Source organism: Cotesia typhae, unplaced genomic scaffold (genome assembly GCF_013202065.1).
Source record: "Cotesia typhae breed Kobodo isofemale line unplaced genomic scaffold, CoteBio_Ctyphae contig_43, whole genome shotgun sequence".
NCBI lineage: Eukaryota > Metazoa > Arthropoda > Insecta > Hymenoptera > Braconidae > Cotesia > Cotesia typhae.
The window spans coordinates 4,219,075-4,242,561 of record NW_027423752.1 but is presented as its reverse complement, the minus strand read 5'-3'; the positions used below and the strand labels follow the sequence as shown (position 1 = coordinate 4,242,561).

The 23,487-nt window shown below is 32.1% G+C and overlaps 2 protein-coding genes across 3 annotated transcripts in view; one reads left to right on the top strand and one right to left on the bottom strand.

Annotated features, from left to right (window-relative positions):
• Gycalpha99b (guanylate cyclase 1 soluble subunit alpha 2) overlaps positions 1-22,564 on the bottom strand; it is a 100,799-nt gene extending 78,235 nt beyond the window's left edge. For both annotated transcript variants that reach the window (XM_074244091.1, XM_074244093.1), the window contains exons 1-2: positions 22,333-22,564; positions 21,352-21,852 (exon numbers count right to left, since the gene is read on the bottom strand). In XM_074244091.1, the coding sequence (XP_074100192.1) occupies positions 21,352-21,621 (270 nt within the window). In that variant the 5' untranslated portion in view covers positions 21,622-21,852; positions 22,333-22,564. The remainder of the gene's footprint in view (positions 1-21,351; positions 21,853-22,332) is intronic.
• LOC141528402 (uncharacterized) lies at positions 9,867-11,271 on the top strand. Its single transcript, XM_074244450.1, has 2 exons — positions 9,867-10,662; positions 11,036-11,271. Exon 1 carries the CDS (start codon positions 9,867-9,869, stop codon positions 10,659-10,661), a length of 795 nt encoding a protein of 264 aa, XP_074100551.1. The 3' UTR covers position 10,662; positions 11,036-11,271.
• Positions 22,565-23,487: the final 923 nt, after the last annotated feature.

Sequence of the window (23,487 nt, the reverse complement as noted above, 5' to 3'; positions counted from 1 at the left end):
AGTATTAAAAATTTAACTGTAAATTATTATATATTAATTTTTTTTAAGACCGAATCAATTTTGACAATGTACAATTGTTTTATTTAAATGACAAATTTTCAATGTTAGCATTTGCTATCAAATAGACATTAAGCAATAAATATTAACTGTTCCAAATTCTATTATTTAATGATTAATTAAGTTTGGATTTCCCATTGAATGGCCAAAATTAGGTTGCTCAATTTTGGCTCAAGTCGGGATTGCCATGATCATGCGCGAAAGTTTTATTTGTCTGGAAAAAAACAAAACTCAAAACTTTCAAAATGTGCGAAAAGAATGTTTATGACAAGATTTTTGAAGGGGGCCCACTTTGAGCTTGAAGAGCTCAAAAAAAAAAACGGCCATGTATTAACGGAATTAGCAGGAAGTTGCAGAGATGGCCTTTAGGGTCAACCGTTTTTTGTTACGTCCAAATTTTGGACATAGATTATTAAAATTTATTTCGGTCCTGGTATTTTTCAACCACAAGACTGGGCACCCAAAAGAACATAGGAAAACGGTGTGGTTATCTTTTGTGGAAATTTTTATACATAATTATGAATTTCAGAATTTAATTTAAACAACGTATATTGATAAAACATATAAGGTTTACAATTTTAGGTTTACAAATTGAATTTAATCATACCCGGTCGACACACACACACACACACACACACACACACACACACACACACACACACACACACACACACACACACACACACACACACACACACAGAGAGAGAGAGAGAGAGAGAGAGAGAGAGAGAGAGAGAGAGAGATTGATTGATTGATTGATTGATTGATTGATAGTTTATTAATGCCAAGGCACAAGCCAAATGGCAATTTTAAATACAATATGAATTACAAATACAATAATAATAGAAAAATTATATAAGTACATAAACTATAATAAAGATCTAATATAAAAATTTATATTTATTTTATCTGATTCAACTAACATACTCAATAAATTATTCAATTAATAACAGCTGATAAAAGAACAAAGTTGGAGAATTTAACACTTAGAATCTAACAGTAATTATCAGAGAACTTATCACTTTACAATAACAAAATTAATAATCCAAATTCAACAAATGGTCAAAAATTTTATTTTTGAACACTTCAAGACTAGATGAGTTTACAATCTCTTCAGGCAGTTCTTCCCACAATCGTATTACACTCACTTGGAATGACCGCTCCATGAAGGTCGTAGCAAAATGCGGAAACGTGAAAAGAGAGTGTTTTTGGCTGCTAACCTATCTGAACGTCTGACTTCGGTCTCCTCAACAAAAGCATCTCGTAGGTACTTGGGTTTACCAACTTGAAGTAGCTTAAAGAAGTAACAACTCATGAAGTACATTCTACGATATTTCACAGTAAGCCATCCCAATTCTCGTTGATAAGGTGTTATATGCTCATCTTTTCTAAGATTAAAAATGAACCTAATTGAGCAATTTATTGCACGTTGAAGTTTCAAGTCATTTTCAGATGTTGAATCTACTAATACGATGGAACAGTAATCAAGAAGTGGTAAGATGGTGGATGATACTAACAATTTCCTGACGTCAGTTGAGAAAATGTTCTTCCGAACCTTGAGAGAATGCAAGGCTGAATTAACTTTGCTAACCACTAGCTTGACATGATGATTCCAACTTAGGTTCCTGCTGATGTATAATCCCAAGCACTTGGTAGTATCAACATATGGAATTATGACACCATCTATAATAATAGGTGGCAGATCAAAGTTACTCAGTTGTTTCAGCTTGCTATTTGAACCCAAGATCATTGCTTTGGTCTTGGACAAGTTTATCTCCAAGCCATGCTTCCTTGCCCAATCCGCAACTGATTGTGCATCAATGTTGACCTGTCTGACTGCCTCTTGTAGTTGATACATAAAGAAATGTAGATAAATATATTTGTCATCAGCAAACAGACCATGGTTACAATACACTAGCCATCTGACAACAGAATTCATGACAATTAAAAGCAGGATTGGACCAAGCACAGAACCTTGAGGAACACCAGATGAAGTTCTAAGGAGCTGAATTGGAGTCCCAAGATTATTCAGTATTGACTGAGAGCGATTTGATAAGTAGGAGAAAAACCAGATAATTGTTTCCATTGAAAAACCAAGCTCAAATAACGCAATCAGTATGATCTTGGGGTCAACATAGTCAAAAGCCTTACTCAAATCAAATAAGACTATTATGGTAAGTTTATTCTTGTCCATCGCCTGCCTAATATCATCAGTGAGCCTCAGTAATGCTGATTGTGTGTTGTGATGTTTCCTAAATCTAGATTGAAAAGGGTCGAGTAACTCATTATCCTCCAGATAGGTTATCACTTGATTAGCAATGATTCTTTCAAACACTTTGGCCAGATGGGATAGATTTGCAACAGGTCGGGTATCTGATGGAGATCTAGGCGGTGAAGTTTTATTCAAAGGTATAATAAAAATAACTTTCCAAATGTCAGGGAATATTCCAGTATCAAGAGATCTATTAAATAATGCAGTAAGAAACAGTGAAATTTGTGGAAGGTGATCCCGTAGCCATCTTAAATCCAATCCATCAGGACTTTTTCCTTTAGACTTTGAAAGAGTAATATGCAATGCCTTAGTAACATCTACAATGTCAATCATGGTCCACTTGAATAAACAATTGACTTGTCTTGAATAGTCCATCGGCAGCAGATCAACAAAATTTTTATTGCAAGGTGGATGTTTTCTTACTATGTTTGCGTAATACTCATTCAATTCAAGAGCATCAAAAAGTTTAGCGGTGATGAAGGGTTAGACTTAATTAGTCCAAGATGTTTAAGCTTACTCCAAATAGATGAACCATATGAAAGATTTGAAAGAATAGTTTTTAAGTATTCTTCACGAGCATGATTCAACTCAGCTTTTAAGTTTTTCTCTTAATTCTAAAAAGAGCAAGCAGATTTAGGTCCTGAGTTCTCCTGGCTTTTTTATAAATTTTATCACGTTCTTTGCACTTCACTTTTAATTCTTTTGTAAACCAGGGATTACTATGACGGACTATCTTCTTAGTGATTTCGGGTGCAAACAAATCCAGAGAAGATAGAACACCAGCTTTGAAGAAAATCAGCAACTCATTTGGATCCGTATTCTCTAGAACAGCATTATCAATTTTTAAAGTGTTCATCAAAGTTCTTGAAAGAGCTTGATGATCACAATTCTTTAGGTTTCTAAAGGTAATTTTCTTTGATGCTGGTTTTGAACAATTTAATTTATATTTACAAAATAAATAGTCATGGCCATCAATGAACGGAGAATCGGATTTAGCAAAAGAAACTAATTTACTATCACTGTCAAGCAGGATGACATCTAACCAAGAATCATAGTTATTTTTATGAAAAGTAGCTCCGTAAGGTACGCAGAACAGTGACGATTCAAGAATAAAATCTTTCAGGTGCCTTGCAGTGTAACTATCATCCAACAAATTACAATTTAAATCACCAGCTATGATTATATTGTTGAAATTTGGAGCGAATCTTGAAAAAATGTCAAAGAATTCGTTGAGAAATAGCCCTTTCGGTCTTCTGTAAATGCAGGATAATAAGAGATGAGATCCAGAGGATAAGGTGACATCGGCTATTAAATATTCTGGTTGATTTAAATAATCAGAAGTTGAAATTTGTAAAACCTTGACTATTAAGGACTCACGGACAAGACAGGCCACTCCACCTCCCTGGATGTAACAGCCAGTATCTGCATGTTTTAGGGTTCGATCTCTTCGAACAATATTGTAGCCATTCAGTGAAAAAATACTGTTATCATGAAAGGGTTTTAACCACGTTTCAACAAGGATAATAATGTCTGGTTGAGTATCATTAATCAAATTTAAGAATTGAGCAGTATGGCCAACAAGGCTATTTATATTTAGACTAAGTACATTTAGTGATAAAGATATATTTTTAGTTGAGCTATTAGTTGAATCAGTTGACTGTTAATCTAGTTTGGTGAGATCAGCTTCACAATTTATCATAAGTCTTACCGAATCTTCATTCTTTTTTGCAAAGACTTGCCCATATCTAGCCCAAACAAACTTAAACCTCTTGACTTTGGCTTGTTCCTTAGTTTTTAGTAGCAATCTATGCGTTTCAGGAGACAAAAATTCGTTAACATAAACAGATCCCTGAAAAGCCATATCGACTCGAGTAGGAAAAACCTCTTTAACTAAGCGATTACCTGTTTTTCGTTTCTTATCAATAATGAAATTTCGCACTGGAGTCGACATCATAGAGACAATATAAGAGTGTAATAAAGGCTTATTTTGATTTCGTAGCTGCTTATTTTTGATTTCAACTTTACGGGAACTTAAGACACTATTAAGTAGATTTGGTAACTCTAGATTCTTAAAAACCGCAGCTGTAATGTCATCTGGTGTTAAATCCCGCCACTGCATCAGGAATACCTGAAATAACTAATTCCGTGGTATTACTTGACGTCTGTGAAGAGGTAGATGGAACAGGAGCTGACTTCTCAAGGGTACATAGTCTTTTATGGACAGAATCCATATCAGCTTTTCTAGTTTTAGTTAAATTTTTAAGGTCTGAACTAATTTGAGAAATGGACTTGGCATTTGTTTTAACATTAACTGCTAAATCTGCTAAATTAACCGCAGCAGCTTTTTGCGAGTCTTGAACTTCACATAATCTCGTATTTAAATCCTCAAGTTTTTGGTTACTTAAGAGTTCTGTGTGACAAAGTTTCTCCATTAAAAGTGTCAGTTTTTCATCAACCGATTTTTCGGACCAATTTAAGGGTAAGTTTGACATTGTCGGTGAGATGATAGATGGTAGAAAAACTGAATTATCACTTGGAGATAATGGAGAAGCTGGTGTTATCGGAGACTTTAAGGACGAGATTGATCCACGAGCTTTGAATGTGCGTTCAAGAGGAGAAGAGCTTGCTGACTTGAAGCTAGAAACTGAGGAGGCGTTGGAGCTAGTAGATTTTAGCGACACTGGTCTCTTTAATTTTGTATCGAGATTTTCTAGAAGATGGTTTAGTTGATTTCTGCAGCAATCTGATTTTTGCCTGTTTTTATATACTCGCGCGCACAACCTGGATGAAAGTGTTGCTCACAAGTGTTACAATTTACTGACGATCTAACAGGTCGCTTGCATTTAGCACATATATCAGACACCAATGGCATAACCAGAAGTTTAAAAGAGAAATATCCGTGAAATGACCAGACAATTCAACATCAAGTTACAGTTTGCTGGTTATAAACAAGGTAAAATAACTAATCACGATAGTGTCACTCATTCCTTCCCAGCACACACAGTCTAGAAAAGTCCAATTTATTTAATACACTTGATAGGTAAATATTCAGTCAGGAAAATTGTAAGTAGTAATTTACCACACAATTTACCATTCAGAGAAGTTGCAAGTAGCAACTTATAAGGTAATTTACCAATCTTGAAAATTGTAAGTAGTAATTTACCAAACAATTTACGACTCGGAACAATTTCAGGCAGCAACTTACAAGGTAAATTTCCAATCAGAAAAATTGTGTGTAGCAGTCCACAAAGTAATTTACCAAGCAATTTACCATTCAGAGTAATTTTCACCAATATAATCCCTTGTATTATACACTTAATGTCCTATACCAGATTTGAAGCCAGAACAAATTGACATCCAGAATTTGATAAAAGTCAAGTCAACTTAGCCTCAGTAATCATAATGATGTCCCACAAAAACAAATTAGTGTTGACATCAATTTATGCCATCTACAGTCCACAAAACCACAAAAACACTGGGAAATCCAACCCTTTTAACACAGAAAGTTATGAAATAAGTCCTTTAATTGTTAACAGGTTCAATTTATGAGAATTTTATAGTTCAGTTTGCAGATGTTTAAGTTATTTTATGATATATTAAACTGATATTTAAGCTATTTTGAACTGGTAAACTTCAAGTGGAGGTTGACATCAATTGATGCTAATTTGGCTAACAGCCCACTGCACACAAAAACCACTATCAAGTTAACCTCTTCAATGTTGAAAAATAAATATACAATTATTATGTGATCCACAAAAGGCAATTTAATACAATTTATATGTCAGTTTGTAGATCGCAATTTGTTGCTTGCAATAAATCTGGAACAAAAAATGCCCGGGGGCAATTTACAGCAGAAAAATGTTTTAAAGACAGAGCGAAAAATTTGACGTGTTTATGTACTTACAGAGAGAGAGAGAGAGAGAGAGAGAGAGAGAGAGAGAGAGAGAGAGAGAGAGAGAGAGAGAGAGAGAGAGAGACGCGCAGACACAGACACAGACACATAGACACACAGACACAGACACAGACACAGACACAGACACAGACACAGACACAGACACAGACACAGACACAGACACACAGACACAGACATAGTGACACCCTCGCGGGAATAGTCAGGGAAGCTTCCTAGGACCTCAAAACGTCGAGATCTGGTGAAAACTCGATTTTCGAAAAACGGGGTAAAACCAATAACTTTCCGATTTTTGAAAATTTTCGATTTTCTTAGCGGGAAGTTAATAAATCAACCGGCAACGTTAGTCGAGTGGTCAAAGGCGCATGGCCTGGAGAGCACTACTGAACTGACTCATCGACCAGGCGTGGGTTCGAATCTAAAGCTGGTCTTAGAAACCAGCTTGGGTGAGATTTTCGCAACCTAAATGACCCAAACGTATCACTCCTTACAATTAAAGTCGGCGAAATGATCACAGCAGTTAAAACCGACTGTAAATAAAAATTAAAAAAAAAATAATAATCACAATAATATTTTTTTTATCTAGAAAAAAAAGAGTTCCGAACAGTTTTTACCTAAGTTTGACAGTTCCGTGATTTATTGAACAAAAAAGTAAAATGGTAAATATATAGTATATTTACTTTTTCTATTATTATATCTTATCCATTTTCATCTTTAACATTTTTTTACTTCCCATCCCACGGTTATCTTTTTATTTAGGTTTTTTTATATTACATGTTTCGACGAGTACGAGACGAAATAAAAAATATGCCAGTGTATAATATAACTTTTGACATTTCTATGTCGACGTTATTTCTCGACATCGTTTTTTTTTTTTTTTTTTTTTGGAAAAACTTTGTCAGGGATTTTTATTAATAATTAATTGAAAATTTAACAAATTTTAGGTTATTTTTTAAAAAAAGATCCAGTTCTTGATAATAACTATAAGAATCATCATAATAGGAAGCAATAATTGAATTGCATAACAAATAGTATTAAAAAAAAAAAAATCCAAAACGTCGGTAAACCAGATCGACATTGAAAACGTGAAACTGAAATTCGGGAAACGTTAGAATGATTTTTCATGGTTTTCGCTTATGAAGGTAGAAATATCAGAAAAAGACAGCACTTCTGCCAAAACTAGCGCGCCCTGTTGTTGAATTTATGAGTTAAACAGGCAAAAATATTAAATCAAGCAATGGAATAATTCAATAAATCTTGTAAAATTAATAAAATATGCTAGGAGTAATCGGTCGTATGTGAAGTAAGAACAATTTAGAAGGATAAAAAAAATGAAAGCTGTGTATTTTAAATATAATGAAAGAAATTCAATCAACCTTAAATCACACGTCATGGTTTAAACTTTTTGGCCAGATTTGGTAAATTTTTATCATAAGTGGGCGTAACAGCTTCGATGCACGGTCCCTTTATAATTATTCATCATAAACTCCTAATGCAAATAATGGAAGAGCGTTAATGTGTGTATGTATTTAATATTTTAATGATAAATGAGTCTAAAATAATATATAGAACAGTACACCCAGTCTTGAAACATTTCATGTCATCAAACATAAATAAATCATAATGTCAAGTGCCTGAAGCTAACTTAGCGTTAGTTGCTGCTGGTGTTGTTGGAGGTTATGGTATTATATATAGAAATATAACGCTTGCAGCAAACAACAATATTTTATCGCACGTGCTGCTGTATGCTATGTAAGCGCATTAAGGGCTGAATAAATTCATTCTTTTGTTATAAATTATCATTTAACCACTCTTATCCGATTTTTGTTTAAGCCTGTTTCTCTTTTTTTTTCTCTGAATTATTGTTATAATATAAATTATAAAATTTAACAAGGTTCGTTTATTGCTTCTATCTATGGAAAAATATTAATAAATTAATATATAATCCTCCACTGTATTTATCGGTTGACTTGAGTGCAAAAGGGATCAAATAGAAAAATTTAATAAGCTCTGTAATAAATTTAATTCATTTGACGTATTTTATAACTAATAAAATAAATTTAATAATTTTATCGCAGACGTAACATAAGTTATCAATTTATAAAATTATTGTACGGATTTTTAATTAACAATTGTTACTAGTGAGTTATTGATAAATTTTAGATTGCATGAATACCGTAGGTGTTTTTCTGATGATTTATCATCATCAACTTTAAGGGGGATAGCCACTGTAAAATTTCGGAAAAAAAATTTTTTTTTTTTTTTCATTAAACTGAAGTTTATATATTCAAAATTATGTATTTCAAATTTTATAGAAAAATTCCGAATAGTTTTCGAGTTATAGTCATTTTTATAAGAGCGCGTCGATTGACCGTTTTACGCGCGGCGCTTCGACGAAAACGTCGCCTGCTCGCTCCGTCTTTGATTCGTACGGGTTGGCGATTGTTTTCCCTCACGATTGTCAACCGTTACAATTATTTGACTTTTAACGTATATTTTTTCTTATTGTTGAGATACTGTACCTCATAGTTTAGTTGTTTTGTATGAATACACACTCGTTCTTTAATTTATTGAGTTTCTTAGTGTACTCGTTATTGTTTACTTACTTATTTTTTTAAATCTTCTGATTTTTTTGTTTATTTAACAAAAAAATTTGTTAAATAATGGATCGTAAACAAAGTAAAGTTATTAAAAACGAAAGAAAACTGCCAAACGACAGGAAAAAATTTAATCGACCGCTCAACAGATATGAAACTGAAAAAATACTGGCTCTCAACGACGTGATAGTGCTTCCAAGAGGAAATTATCACAAAAATCTGATTGTACAATTGATTCGAGTATTAGCTACAAAATTATAAATTTTTTTCGATATTTAATTTACTAAGTGGCTGTGTATCGTGTAAAAAGTGTGGTGGTGATGTAAACTTTACTGAGACAAGTATTCGAGGATTAGGTTTTAAACTAGTTGTGAATTGCAAAAATGTGATCCAGTTTTGATAAATTCATGTCCACTCATCAAGAATGCGTATGAAATTAATCGCCGTTTCATCTTTGCAATGCGGATAATTGGTATTGGGTTATCTGGAGCTGAAAGATTTTGTGCTTTCATGGATTTACCACGACCAATGTTCCATAGCTTTTACGATCGTCTGGTCACACAAATCAGAAATGCAGCTAGAAACTGTTGTGATTTAGTGTTGAAAAAGCTGCTAAAGAAGAAATCCAAGAAACCTGCAAGCATTTAAAATCCAATGACATTCCTGGAATTTCTGTCTCCGGTGACGGTAGTTGGAAGAAAAGAGGGTTTAAATCTTCATTTGGTATATCTTCTCTAATTGGTTACTTCACTGGCAAAATCGTAGATGTAAGTATGAAATCCAGTTATTGTAAGATGTGTGCGCTAATGAGCTCAAAAAAGGAACAGCTGAATACGATCAATTTATGCAAGACCATGCTCTAGACTGTCCAATAAACCATGAAAATTCTTCTGGACAAATGGAGGTAGATGGAATAAAAGAGATGTTTATGCGATCAGAGTTATTACATAACGTTAAGTATGTAAACTATATAGGTGATGGTGACACTAAAACGTATAAAAATATTTGTGATGCTAAACCGTATGGGGACATGGTGAAGATAAAAAAAAAAGAATGTATTAATCACGTGCAAAAACGAATGGGCAGTCGACTAAGGGCTTTGAAGAAGCAACGAACTAACAAGAAGACAAAAACAGGAAAAGAAGAAAATACACAGAAAAGTTTAGGTGGGAAAGGTCGATTAACGGACAAAGCAATTAATGAATTTACAAAGTATTATGGTTTAGCAATCAGACGTCATTCTAATGATGTTGATGAGATGTATAATGCTATTTGGCAAACATTTTATCACAAGTTTTCATCACCCGAAGATCCGCAGCATTTTCTTTGTCCTGAAGGTGCAAATTCGTGGTGTCAATTTCAAAAAGCTGTGGCAACAAATACTTTGGACTCATTAGTTGAAAAACCACCACTTCCTGCAGATATTGCGGAAGCTTTAATACCGATTTATGAAGATCTATCGAATCCAGAGTTATTGGAACGATGTGTCGGTGGGTTTACACAAAATAATAATGAAAGCTTCAATGCATTAGTGTGGCAGCTCGCCCCAAAAACAAATTCTTCTTATTCCCTTATTGTTGAAATAGCTTTATATATTTCAACAATTACATTCAATGATGGGGCTCTAGCAACTCTGAAGATATTAGAGAATCTCGATGTTAAAGTAGGACCAACACTCTACTCATACTGCGCTGAGCGCGACGCTACTCGGGTTAAAGCTGCTGAAAGCCGCATGGAAACGGCCAGTAAAAAAAAAAAAAAGTCAAGGTCAATACTAAAGATAAGGAGGAAGAACCCTCATATGGCCCAGGACTTGATAGTTTGATGTGAGTATGAATATTTTGTGAAAGACTAGATTTTAAAGTTGCGAGAATCTTCTTAAAACTTTACTCGCGTTTTTCTCAAAACGACTTTTTCAAACTTTCCGGTACTGTAACTTTCGTAAATATGAACCGATTCTCAATTTTTTTGTTTCCCCGTATTCGTCTACTTAGTGGCTATCGTCGCACGTAGGGGATTTTGAAAATTTTAATTTTTAAGATTTTTAAGGCTGTTTGAGTCCAAAAAAATGAGGAAAAAAGACGAAAAAATTTTCAATATGGCGCCATTTTTTCTCAAATCAAAATTTTCAAAATCCCCTACGTGCGACGATAGCGACATTCCTATAGATTAAAATGCCGTTTGGTTTTTTTGTTTCAGATAATCCGTTTTTGAGTTACAGTACCGGCAATGGAGGGGGAAATTTTTTTGGTGCTCTACAAAAATGTTTATAACTTTGTGATAACAAAATATTTTTGAATAAAAATTTAGGAGAATTATCCTCAACATATACTTTATAAAACAAAAAAAACCCGATCCCCAAATTCCTTTATTATCCTAGTAAAAAAAATTCCCGAAAATTGCCTATTTTTTCCAGCGTCACAGTGGCTATCCCCCTTAATTACACCGGCCGACATGATTTTTTTTTTCTGAGATATAATAAATTTTTTTCACTAATTTTATAGTGCTGATACCGAAATCAGACCTTATTTTATCGTATCACATTAGATTTTTGATAAAACGAATATATTCGCAATTTTTGATTGCTCAGTAAAAATGAATTAAATTAATAAGTCATGGCGCTTTTTTTATCGAATTAAGTGACATCTTGTGAGAAAATATATTAGTTAGAACCTGGACGCGACCATTCGAAACGTGTTACATGGAAAGAAGCCTTTATAGTTACTTTGTTTACAAACGGTTTGCTAAAGTCAGTTTGTTTATTTAAAAAAATTGTTTACATTTCATTATTGGTGTTTAAAATATTCAATTGTTGTTTTGTGATTTAAAACTGTCGGAAAAATATAATGTTTTCAAGAAAGTGTCGTAATAGTCCAGATACATTTTGTTACATTTGTGGAAATTTTATGACTTTGAAACAGAAATTGAAAATTACTGAATTTGTGGAAAAGACTTATAATTCTTATTTTGGCTTTAAAATTCAACTCAGACCGTGGACTCCGAACTTTGTGTGTACTATTTGTGTTGAACTATTAAAGCAGTGGACATACGGCAAAAAAGCATCTCTACCTTTTGGTAGACCGATGATATGGAGAGAGCAAGTCAATCATTTTGATGACTGTTATTTTTGCTGTACCAATGTAAAAGGTTTCAATGCTAAAAATAAAAACAAAATAGTCTACGCAAATGTAACCTCAGTAACACGTCCTCTTCCGCACGGCCCAGATATTCCAGTACCTCTTTCAAGTTCAATATCTGATCTTAGCTCAACATCATCAGAACAAAATATGCTGCGTCAAGAATCTAATGAAGTTTTTGAACCAATTTTAAATCAGCCTCAGAAATTCACACAGGGTGAATTAAATGATTTAGTTAGATATTTAAATCTTACTAAAGAATCTGCTCAACTTCTGGGATCTAGACTTAATGCAAAAAATTTGTTAGCTCCTAATACACATTTTGCTTGGTACAGGAAACGTGAAGAGGAATTTCTTCCGTTTTTCAATCAAGAAGAATCATTAGTTTATTGTCATAATATTCCTGATCTCATTAGGAAGTTAGGAGCCGAATATGTTCCTAGAGAATGGAGACTTTTATAGATTCCTCGAAAAGGAGTTTAAAAGGTGTTCTATTACACAACACGAATCAGTATGCTTCTGTTCCAGTCGATCATTCTGTTCATTTAAAAGAAACTTATGAAAACTTAGAAACAGTACTTGATATAATTAAATATGAAGAACATGGTTGGCAGCTTTGTGGAGATCTAAAAATTATAACTATGCTCTTAGGTCAGCAGTCAGGATACACGAAATATCCTTGTTTTTTATGCGAGTGGGACAGTATGGCACGAGCAAAGCATTACGTTCAAAAACAATGGAATCCTCGTACAAATCTGAAACCGGGAACCAAAAATGTGATACGAGAAAATTTAATTGATCCTAAGAAAATTTTATTACCTCCGCTTCATATTAAACTCGGTATGATGAAACAATTCGTTAAGGCATTGGATAAAGAAAATGATAGTTTTAAATACTTAAGTAAAAATTTTCAAGGTTATCAGATGCAAAAATAAAAGAAGGAGTATTCGATGGGCCACAAATAAGATCTTTAATGACCGATGAAAAATTTGACAAGACATTAAATACAACTGAATCAGAAGCTTGGCTGGCGTTCAAAGATGTTGTCAACAATTTTCTAGGAAATCACAAGCATCCTGACTATAAAAATATTGTGGCAAATTTATTAAATAAGTATCAAAAATTGGGGTGTAATATGAGCATAAAACTCCATTTTTTAGATTCACATTTGGATTTTTTCCCTGATAATCTTGGTGATTATAGTGAAGAACAGGGTGAAAGGTTTCACCAAGACATCAAAACTATGGAAACAAGGTACCAAGGGCGATGGAATGTGAATATGATGGCTGATTACTGCTGGTCGATAAAACGTGATATTATTGACGATTCCCATAAAAAAATTACTCCCAGACGTAATTTTACAGATAAACGCAAAAGATCTCACTCAAAATAGATTCATAGCGACTATTTTATATGACATTTTCTGTAGAAGTTTTCAAATATATGTATTTATAATATAATAATTGATTATTTTTTTTAAATTAAGAAAAAACCATTTTTCTTGTTTGTAAAAAAATCTGATGTGATAGAGTAATTATGTAGGTAATTTTATGTTTATAACACTATAAATTAGTGATATTTATCACTCATATCAAAACAACTTTCAAAAAGTCCTCTTTTGTCGGCCGGTGTTATCAATAATATAGTAGTGTTACAGAAAAATAAAAAATGTGAATAAAACATAAATAAATCAATATTAGTCTCAGAGGGAAGTAAGAACCATATGTTATATTTTCAAGATTAGGTGAAACCCCTAGTTCCAAAACACAATTTTGAAACCTTCCGTGACTAATTATAGATTTCTGAACTATAATTTATAATGCTGTGAGTAGGGATTAGTCTATCGGGAAGCAGAGAGTTTTTTCAGAAATTTTCTTCTGTTTAGGAGAAATATGCTCAGCTGCAATATCTGGGACCGGTTCTTAATAGAGGAAATCTAGTTCTATTTTGGCTATCGAATGGCATTTTTTTCAACTACCCTTATATTTTTACGTTTACAACCATCAAAAAATGATGATTTATCGTTCACTTAAAATCTCTCTGAATTTCACCGATTTATTTTTTTCTTAACTTAAATGCTTTCTTAAAAGATTTTTTTCGTAATAACAAAAAAAAAATAGCAATTGAAAACGACAATAATGAGAATATGTTGATCTTAAATATCATGACTCACAAGAGAGTTAACGGCTTTTTAGGGTAAAGTGCACTTTGCTTTCTCCACACCAGGACTCTCATCGCGTTTGATGTCTCACCGAAAAGAACATACATTGCAAACAAGAAACCTGTTGACTGAGAACCATTAAAAATACTAGATAATAAAGTACCATCTATTTAATTTCCACCAATCATTAAATTTGATTTCTTACAATTTACTATAGATGAATTTGTATTGTATATGAAGCCACATAAATTGTTTGCAGTATCAAAAAGATCGACATTGAATTATCTGGCAATTATTTCGCGATCTATCTTTATTGTCACAGCCATATGTCTCTCATATTGTTTTTTATTACCAGTACGGAGTACAGAGGACGTTGAAACTAAAAAAATGCCGGAATGATTTTCAGCTGAAGTTGACAACTTATCCTAATCTATTCTAGCTTTTTTTTTCTATGTAATTTAAAAGCTTCTCTACTTAATTCTTTTCATTTACAGCTGAGTTAAATCAAACACTAGAATGTTAAAAATGAAATACGATAGAGAAAAATTAGAAAAACGTTTGAATCTAAGAGCCATCTCTGCAAAATAGAGTTTTCATCCGATCTCGACGTTTTAAGGCCACCGGAAGCTTCCCTGATGACCCCCGCAATGTTGTCACTGTGTGTGTGTGTGTGTGTGTGTGTGTGTGTGTGTGTGTGTGTGTGTGTGTGTGTGTGTGTGTGTGTGTGTGTGTGTGTGTGATGTAAACCTCTCATAACTTTTGAACGGCTTGACCGATTCTATCGCGGTTGACGCCAATCGAAATAGCTTGACTAAATTTAGAGTTTGTATACTATTAGGACCAATTCAAACTGGTAGATTTTGAGAAATCTCAAAAAAACAAATTTTTTTAGAATTTAGTTTTTTGGAATAACTTTTAAATTTCTCTATCAATCAACTCTAAAAACTAATCAAATATTAATTTTCAATAAAAAGCAGAAATAATGAGATGAGAATATCAATTTTTTTCGTTCTTTCGAATATCTCGTTTACATACAAATTTCTGCACATTAATGTTTTTCAATTTCAAATTTTTAATTATTTCCATATTGATAGGACAATAAATGATGTCAACAACTTGAAATGAAGTTAAAAAAAGATAAATAACGAATTATTTTATGCGTTAAGCCTGACCTTAAGATTATGTTCAAAAAATGAAAAACAAAAAAAAAGTTGAAGTTAATTGATTTAATATTTTCACGTCATGCATTTAATTTTTTCATGCTCAAAATTACAATATTATGTACCTGCATAACTTTACCTTAATTACAAGTAACAAGAAACGAAAAAAATTTTTTTTTGGAAATTCAAAAATGCACATTTTTGAAAAAATAAACACTTTTCTAAAAATTTTAGAATCTTTCAAGACCAGTACAAGGTATTTAACAAAAAAATTGAGCCAAAATTTTTACTTTGAACGTCATTTTTAACAATTTAAAAAAATTCAAAATTCGACAAATTTGACATTTTTCATAATTTTTTTTTTCAATATCTCTAATACATGTAATAAATTCACACTTTTCACTCTTCGTATGTCTCAGTGAGCCGTACTTTTAGCCACATCGTTATTTGAATCTCTTCTTAAATGTAGTTGAGATTTATTTATAGTGACACGGAAAATATCAAAATTTGATCTTTCGGAGAAAGAAAAAAAGTTTGGAAAATCCAAATGAGCATGCCTTAAGCGCTCATGTCATACACAAATTATTTAAATTGAATGTTTACATTACGATTTGTTAAATTTTTCATAAAGACTTCTATATTTTTTTTTTTAATCGTTTTTTTTGTTTCAATTTTCCCGCGAGTGGTGTTATCTCCTTTGTAGGTCGAGCTAAAAAAAATCTCAACAGATGACTAAACAGTTTGTAATTATATCATCATGTATGTATAGTTTCTGCTTTTTTATAGTTACTTCAATCCTATTTTATGAAAAATAATACATATGGCCGCCGAAATCGCAGAAAAAGTCACCGAACTGACAGTCGAAAAAAATTAACTGTATTGAAACGGAATTATTTTGACACGCAATTTTCACAAGGGTTTTGGCAAATTTCCTAAGGAATAACACAAAAAAAAATTAAATCGTGAAAATGATTTTTAACAAAGTTGTAGTGTTGTCAAGCCCATTGCTCCTGTGAATACCACGCTCTTATTCATTTAATTCGTCAGAAAAACGAGTTTTTCCTGAGAAATCTTATTTTATCGATAAAAACATTTTTTTTAACGTGTTCTGTAGTTATTATTATCTATCTCAATATGCTTTTTATTCATAATTTTTTTCGTTTAAATTATGAAAATCAAGTAATCGAAATCATGATTTTTAGGCGAGAGTAGAGCATACCTGCGCTCTTCGCGCTTAAGGCATGCAATAGTTGAGTAAATTAAAACTACATCTTGTTTAATTCATTTGGATTTAATATCTCAAAGCAAGAGTGAAATTTTTAAGGAAATTTTTTATTGAATCACTTATTTTTTTTTTTTTTTATGTACATAAATAACGCCAATTTGAACCGGAAAAATTTCCCCGGCAGTGTAACATTAGTGTTTAAATTTTTAAACTTCAATCCTGCTAAAAGTACTTTTTAGACAAAACCGTTAATTTTTTGTTCTATATTGAACATTGTTACGATTCCAGAAGTCTTAATAATTGCAGTGTAGGCTAAAACTTTTATACTTTTTCGAAAAAGCTTAATTACAAATTAAAAATAAGAAATTAAGAAAAAATACCAAGATTAAGATACTTAGAACCAAAAAAAAAAAAAGAATTCTTTCAATCTTACAAAAAATATGACATTTAATTTGAAAGATAAAAAATGTAAAAAAGCTGAGAAATATCGATTGCGGTATCTAGGTAAACCCAATAACTCTCTAGCACTTCCAAGTAATTTAATCGCTCCCATACCCAACGAGATTTTCTCCTCCCCTTACAAGGTTCGCGGAGATGTTATCGGAGCTTTAGTAAGACGAATGTGCCATACACTATCGTAAACTTATTTTTGATGAATTCAGCACCATATGTAAACTCAAACTCTTGTGACTTACAAATAACAATACAAATTCCATCAAATGAGACCCCGAAAATCAATTAAGCAAAAATTTAAAAGTAATTTCTTCAGAACTGTTTAATTTATTAAAATTTGCTTATTAATTATCTTCAACGGATTTCCGTTCCGCTAATTATCTCTGAATTACATTATGAATTCAACTATCTGCGGTTATATTAAAAATTTTCTTTCAATTCAACTCTTTGTAAGTGAATAAAAAACTTTGGAAAACGGTTGACCTCATAGGTCATCCCTGCAACTTCCCGCTAATTCCATATCTAACCCTGAAAATTGCACTTGTATGACGTTTATGAGCTCTTCGAGCCAAAAAATATAATTTATATGTTATTCCGAGCTCTCCAAGCTTAAAAATTAGGTGTCCTAAGCTTGTGCGCTCTTCAAGCTCAAAAGTTTGATTAAAGTTTCATAACACTGTGTTTTTTGGATTTTCAACCGCATTAACTTCTGAATGAATAAACCGATTTTCATGCGGTTGGTAGCATTCCACGCAGTTTTTTGAATTCTGTCATATAATTTTGAACACAAACTGATCAAACCCAAAATTTCAGAAAAATTAAAAAAAAAAACACTTTTTCCTAATTTTTTCAACGATAACTCACGAACTAATAAATTACTTTCTATGTTCTCGGCGGCAATCAACTTGGTTTTTTAGGTTGTACTAATCATTTCATTTTATGAAAAACAATCAAAAAAGATATGTCGAAGTTGTGTAAAAAAAAACACTTTTTCAAAACTTTTCGTTTTTAAGAACTCCCGATCGAATCGACCGATTTCGACACACACACACACACACACACACACACACACACACACACACACACACACACACACACACACACACACACACACACACACACACACACACACACACAGAGAGAGAGAGAGAGAGAGAGAGAGAGAGAGAGAGAGAGAGAGAGAGAGAGAGAGAGAGAGAGAGAGAGAGAGAGAGAGAGAGAGAGAGAGAGAGAGAGAGAGAGAGAGAGAGAGAGAGAGAGAGAGAGAGAGAGAGAGAGAGAGAGAGAGAGAGAGAGAGAGAGAGAGAGAGAGAGAGAGAGAGAGAGAGAGAGAGAGAGAGAGAGAGAGAGAGAGAGAGAGAGAGAGAGAGAGAGAGAGAGAGAGAGAGAGAGAGAGAGAGAGACACATGGACATTATCGCGGAAACATTCAGGGAAGCTTCCTAGGATCTTGCAAGTTCAACATCTGCTGAAAACTTAATTTTCGATAAACGGGGTGAAACTAATAACTTCCCAATTTTTGAAAATGTTCAATTTTCTTAGTGGGAAGTTAAAAATAACCAGAGCTATTATAGTGCTTGTGAGTTTAAGACAATTATGGCGAATATTATTTGGAAGTCTAGGTGGTCATTGTAAAAACAGTAATAACTCATGTCATTTTTCAGCAACTTTTTCGGATTTAGATTTATTCGGTAGAATTTGACCTGGATCGATCTGAAAGTTTGCTTATTTACACGCTACTATTTGTGATGCCTACTTTAAATATGATTCTAAAGTCGAGGAAGTTTTTACGAGTTGGTTTTTTTGTTTCATAAGTGAATATTAATATGTTTGAATACAAAAACATGAGACTTTTTTTAACTTCCCGCTTTAAAAAATAGAATATTTGAAAAAATTGAAATATTAAACTGTGTTATTTACTTTTTTAAGTTAGAATTTATTTATCCGTATCATGCATAATCCTGAGAACGAATTAGTCCATCGAGATGCGTGGCACTTGAATCTGATCAGATTTTGGCATCAATCAGTTAAGCCGTTTTAAAAATATGAAAAAAGTAAAATTATAAAAATTTTTTTTTACACTTTCCTGAAATCAATTTCAAATATATTAACTGATCGATCTAAAGTCTTATATAAATTTGTGCTTGACAATCTGCATCGAACGTATCCAAGATAATCAAAATCATTCAACTCGTTAGAAAAATATTACAGTTTAAAGATGGGTTGTTTTAAAATAAATTCCAAATTTTGAGCTCAAGAGTCTAAAAATAAATTACTATTAGATAAATTCATGAGTGCGGAAACCGTCACAGATGGTCTGTAGGTTTAATCGTTTCCAGATTTTTACTTGTAATATTTTTATTGAAAATTGATTAAACATAAAAATCATGTTTTACCAAAGTAATAGTTTTGTAATTGTTCTATTGAGATTGTAAAGTCGATTTAACAGAAAATTTACGATTTATTTACGGTCTGCCGAGTATTCATTTTTACTCAGAAAATATATATGTACGAAAATAAACAAAGACGTAAAAGATAAACATATAGTATTTCAAGTAAATAAATAGAGCATGTCGTTAGCATCCATTAAAGTCATTTTTAAATTTTAATTAAAAATTCTTTCGAAACTTCTCACATTTAATTTTGTTGTTAAATTTTTTTTTCAATCGGGATAAATCATAAGTTTTTTTAATTAGTAGCTTATTTTTGTAAAAAGATGAATAACCAAGAATTCTTTATGCTCATTGACTACCCGAATGAAATAGCAAGCAATTGTTGATACGGTGAATAGCTGAAGCTCAGTCACATTTACGTACGATAGTGATTAATAACCGTGACTGATTCTTAATAAACTAGAAACTAGCTACGTCTCAATATTTCTGCTCTCATATAAACTTTTAAAAGCTTTCATCAAAGATATTTAATTAGCCGGGATAAACTCAATTATTTGTAATCTTAAGATTTAAATGTGCCATAACTTTCAAAACTTTAATTAAAATCCGTAATTGTTTCATTTATTTAATCATATTTTTGTTGAGGAGTAAATTTTTAGCTCTTAAAAATTCATTAGTTCCATATTAATCATAATTATTAATAATCCATTTTTGAAATATAATCTGAAATATTTATTTAAAAAAAAAAGTTTGCATTTATATTTTAAAAACCTTTTTTTCGTTGAGTTCAAATTCTTTCGCAAGTTTGAAGTGAAATTTTTTTTCTTTCTGATCCGTAACTTCTCAAGATATTTTATGTTAAAGTTTCTGAAACTTTTTTGAAGTTCAGATTACTGCTTTATTATAAAATCATTTACATATTTTATGTACTTTTATGAAATAAAAGCTATTGATTTTTCATTCGTTTGAATTAAAGGAATTTTAGTGAAGTATAATAATTACTTTATAAATTATTAATCTATACTAATGAATAAAGAGACGTTTTTTACAAATGTCAAACTGAAAAATTACTAAGCAATTATACATAAAATTTATACCAAAAGATGCAGCGTTTTTAGAAAAAAATTTTAGTACATAATACATGCTTAATTTCTCATTTGTAACCTTAATTTTTAAAAATGAAATAGAATTTGAATAACTAGAAAATCTAGCGCGCTTTGGTCAAAATGGTTATTATTGACAATTTGTTTAATTTAATTAATTTTTACAAATTTTATTCATTTATATTTAACCGTTGCCATGGTAACCGATACTATAGTAACCGTTGCCAAAGTGGTCACCATAGCAACGAAAAGCGATATCAATGAAAACGTCACATCAACTTTTTAATAAAGGAATAATAATTTTAAAAGTTCATTTTAAGTATCAAGCCAAAAATGAGTAAGCATTTCTATCAGTATTCGTAATAATACTATAATTATTAGATAAGCTAGAATAAAAATAAATTAAAGATATACTTTCAATAATCTATATTTCGACAAATCAATGAAAAAACCCTTTTTTAAACGTGCCTGACCGAAACAAACTATTAAAGCAAAAGAAATTAAATTTATCTCTTAAAATACATCGTTCCTCAGTTTATGTTTTGAGTTGATAATATTTTGTCGTTATTTTATTAGTTGAGAAAATAATAATTTTTCATTACGAATCATTCTTTTTCTGATTCATTTAACTAAATAAATCGTAATGATTACATTATTGATAAACTAATTTTATTTATTTTAAGTTGATTAAAATCTTGATTACAATTATAAAGATGCCAATATACAAAGCTAAGAATCATTTTCGTTTTTAAAGATCAACTTAAAAAGAATTTCGATAACAGTTATACTATTTATCATTGTAAATGTAACATTATTTTAATTAATTAACAAAAACAAATTTCAACTCAAGCATTTGACAAATAGTAAAAATAATCAAAAATTACCGATGGCTTAGTAAGAATGAGGACAGCAGCTCTGAGATGTTTGAGATTAAGAGTCTGAGTGTCTTCTTGATCGTCGATCTCCTCTCCTAGTAGCGATGAGGTGATTTGAATTGAGGATTGTCTGCAAGTTTTAAACCTCTCACTTCTACAGGGGAGCTTCCCAATAGAATCATTGCTAAATTTCCTCCCACTGGAGCCTCCGTCATCACACCCCTCGCGATCACTTTCCAATTTGGTCCTGGTGAATCCACGTGAGAATGGGCATGCCATCTTGCTTACCGTTCACACCACCGGCACTATGTCCTACTAAGCGTTGTGGGAGGTCAATGCTACAACTAAACAGCAACCTTCGTAACTAGCTCTACGATCTTCTATTAATTATCCAGGCATCTCTGTTTATTTATGTTAATTACCAGTTCTCACTATGCTAAAATCAACTCCTGAGTTAATTAATCGAGATTAATTTAATTTAACACCCAAATTCCAATAGTTGTCTTTTAACTAAAAATTTATCCAAATAACAATAACAATAATAATAACAATGATATTAGACAACAAATCTTGGGAACGTGAACAATAGCAATAAGATGTTGAATTTTTAGAAAATGCAACGTTCGTTGGCTTTATTTTCAACTTCTTCAGGCATACTGTGAGAATACAATTATAAATGATTACATAAGACATACTTGACAAGAAGTCGGAAATAAAGCCAAGGAAACGTTGCATTTTTAAAAATTTAACATCTTATGGCTAATGTCTACGTATCCAAGATTTGTTTTCTAATATTTCGTAAAACATGGATAAAAAACTACAAAGTAGAAGTAATGATGATAATAATGTAATCAAAATCAAAACCAAAACTAAAATAATAATAATAATAATAATAATAATAATAATAATAATAATAATAATAATAATAAATTTCTAAAAATTATTATTGTAGTAGTTATTATTATCGTAAATATAAGAAACTTTTTTCACACTTATTCTCTAGGCTAATGAGCACGAGCTTGTAACAACCACGTCCACATTTGACTTAGATTGTCGATGTCTTTCATACGCAAACAATAAAATCGAAGAAATTCCAATATTTTGTAGTAAAACGAAAAAACGAAAAACTGTTGATGATTATCATCAACAAAAGTTTTTTTCAAGTGTTATTGTTGTTAATAATTTATTGAAAATTCGCGCGCAATTCACGATCACGAGTACACATTAAACAAATGTATGTTTACTATATCGACATAGCGACAAATGTTTATGTTCGAGCGCGTAGCGCCATACTGGTGAGGAATTGACCGAACGAGGGACTTCCATCCACCAGTTCCTCCCCAAGCTCTGGGATTACCAGCTGGAGGGCGGGGGTTGAAAAGAGAAACCACTACAAGTGCTATAGAACAGACAAAGAACCTAGGTTTACAATTTGCGCATGCGTTTTTTACCTTAGCCAAGTGTATGTGTATGACATATTTAGGTGGAAACCCGCGCGGGCGCTTCTATACCACTTTGTACTATCACCTGACCCTCTCGTACTCCGAAAAAGTCACCTGGTAATTCTATTCCAGGGTAATATTTTTTAATTGTTTGAAAAATAGATTTATCGGAGGTTGAAGCTCGGAGCTTTTTGCTTGGGAAAAAGGTGGAAGGGTGGGGAGGTTTTTGGCCAGGGCTCGATCGAGAAAGTAAGAACTTAGACAAAAAGACGTTAATTTAAAGTAAATTTATGCCCATCATGGAACTAATGGATCTTTGTCCATTTGAAAAAGGGTTGATAACTAAGTTTTACGTACATTTCCGATACACAGCTAAGAGATGGCCCAGTGGGAACGTGGCCAGACAACGATTACCCGATCGATTCATGTCAGTGAGGTCGCTCAACAATAAGAAATATAAAAGATAAAAGTGTATCTACTGTTATTATTATTATATTGAATTGAGGTGCACTAAGAAATACCGTGTGAGTAACATTTTGGATTGTACCTATATAATGTGAGTACAATAGGAGATAAAAAAATACTATGCTGCGCGGGATGGAATTGGCGGACAGGATAAAATGAAATCGTTTATCGTTTTGACATATTTTCTAGCTGTTTGAGCTTTATAGGTTCTTCGGTTTAGAATTTAGAAGGTGACTGG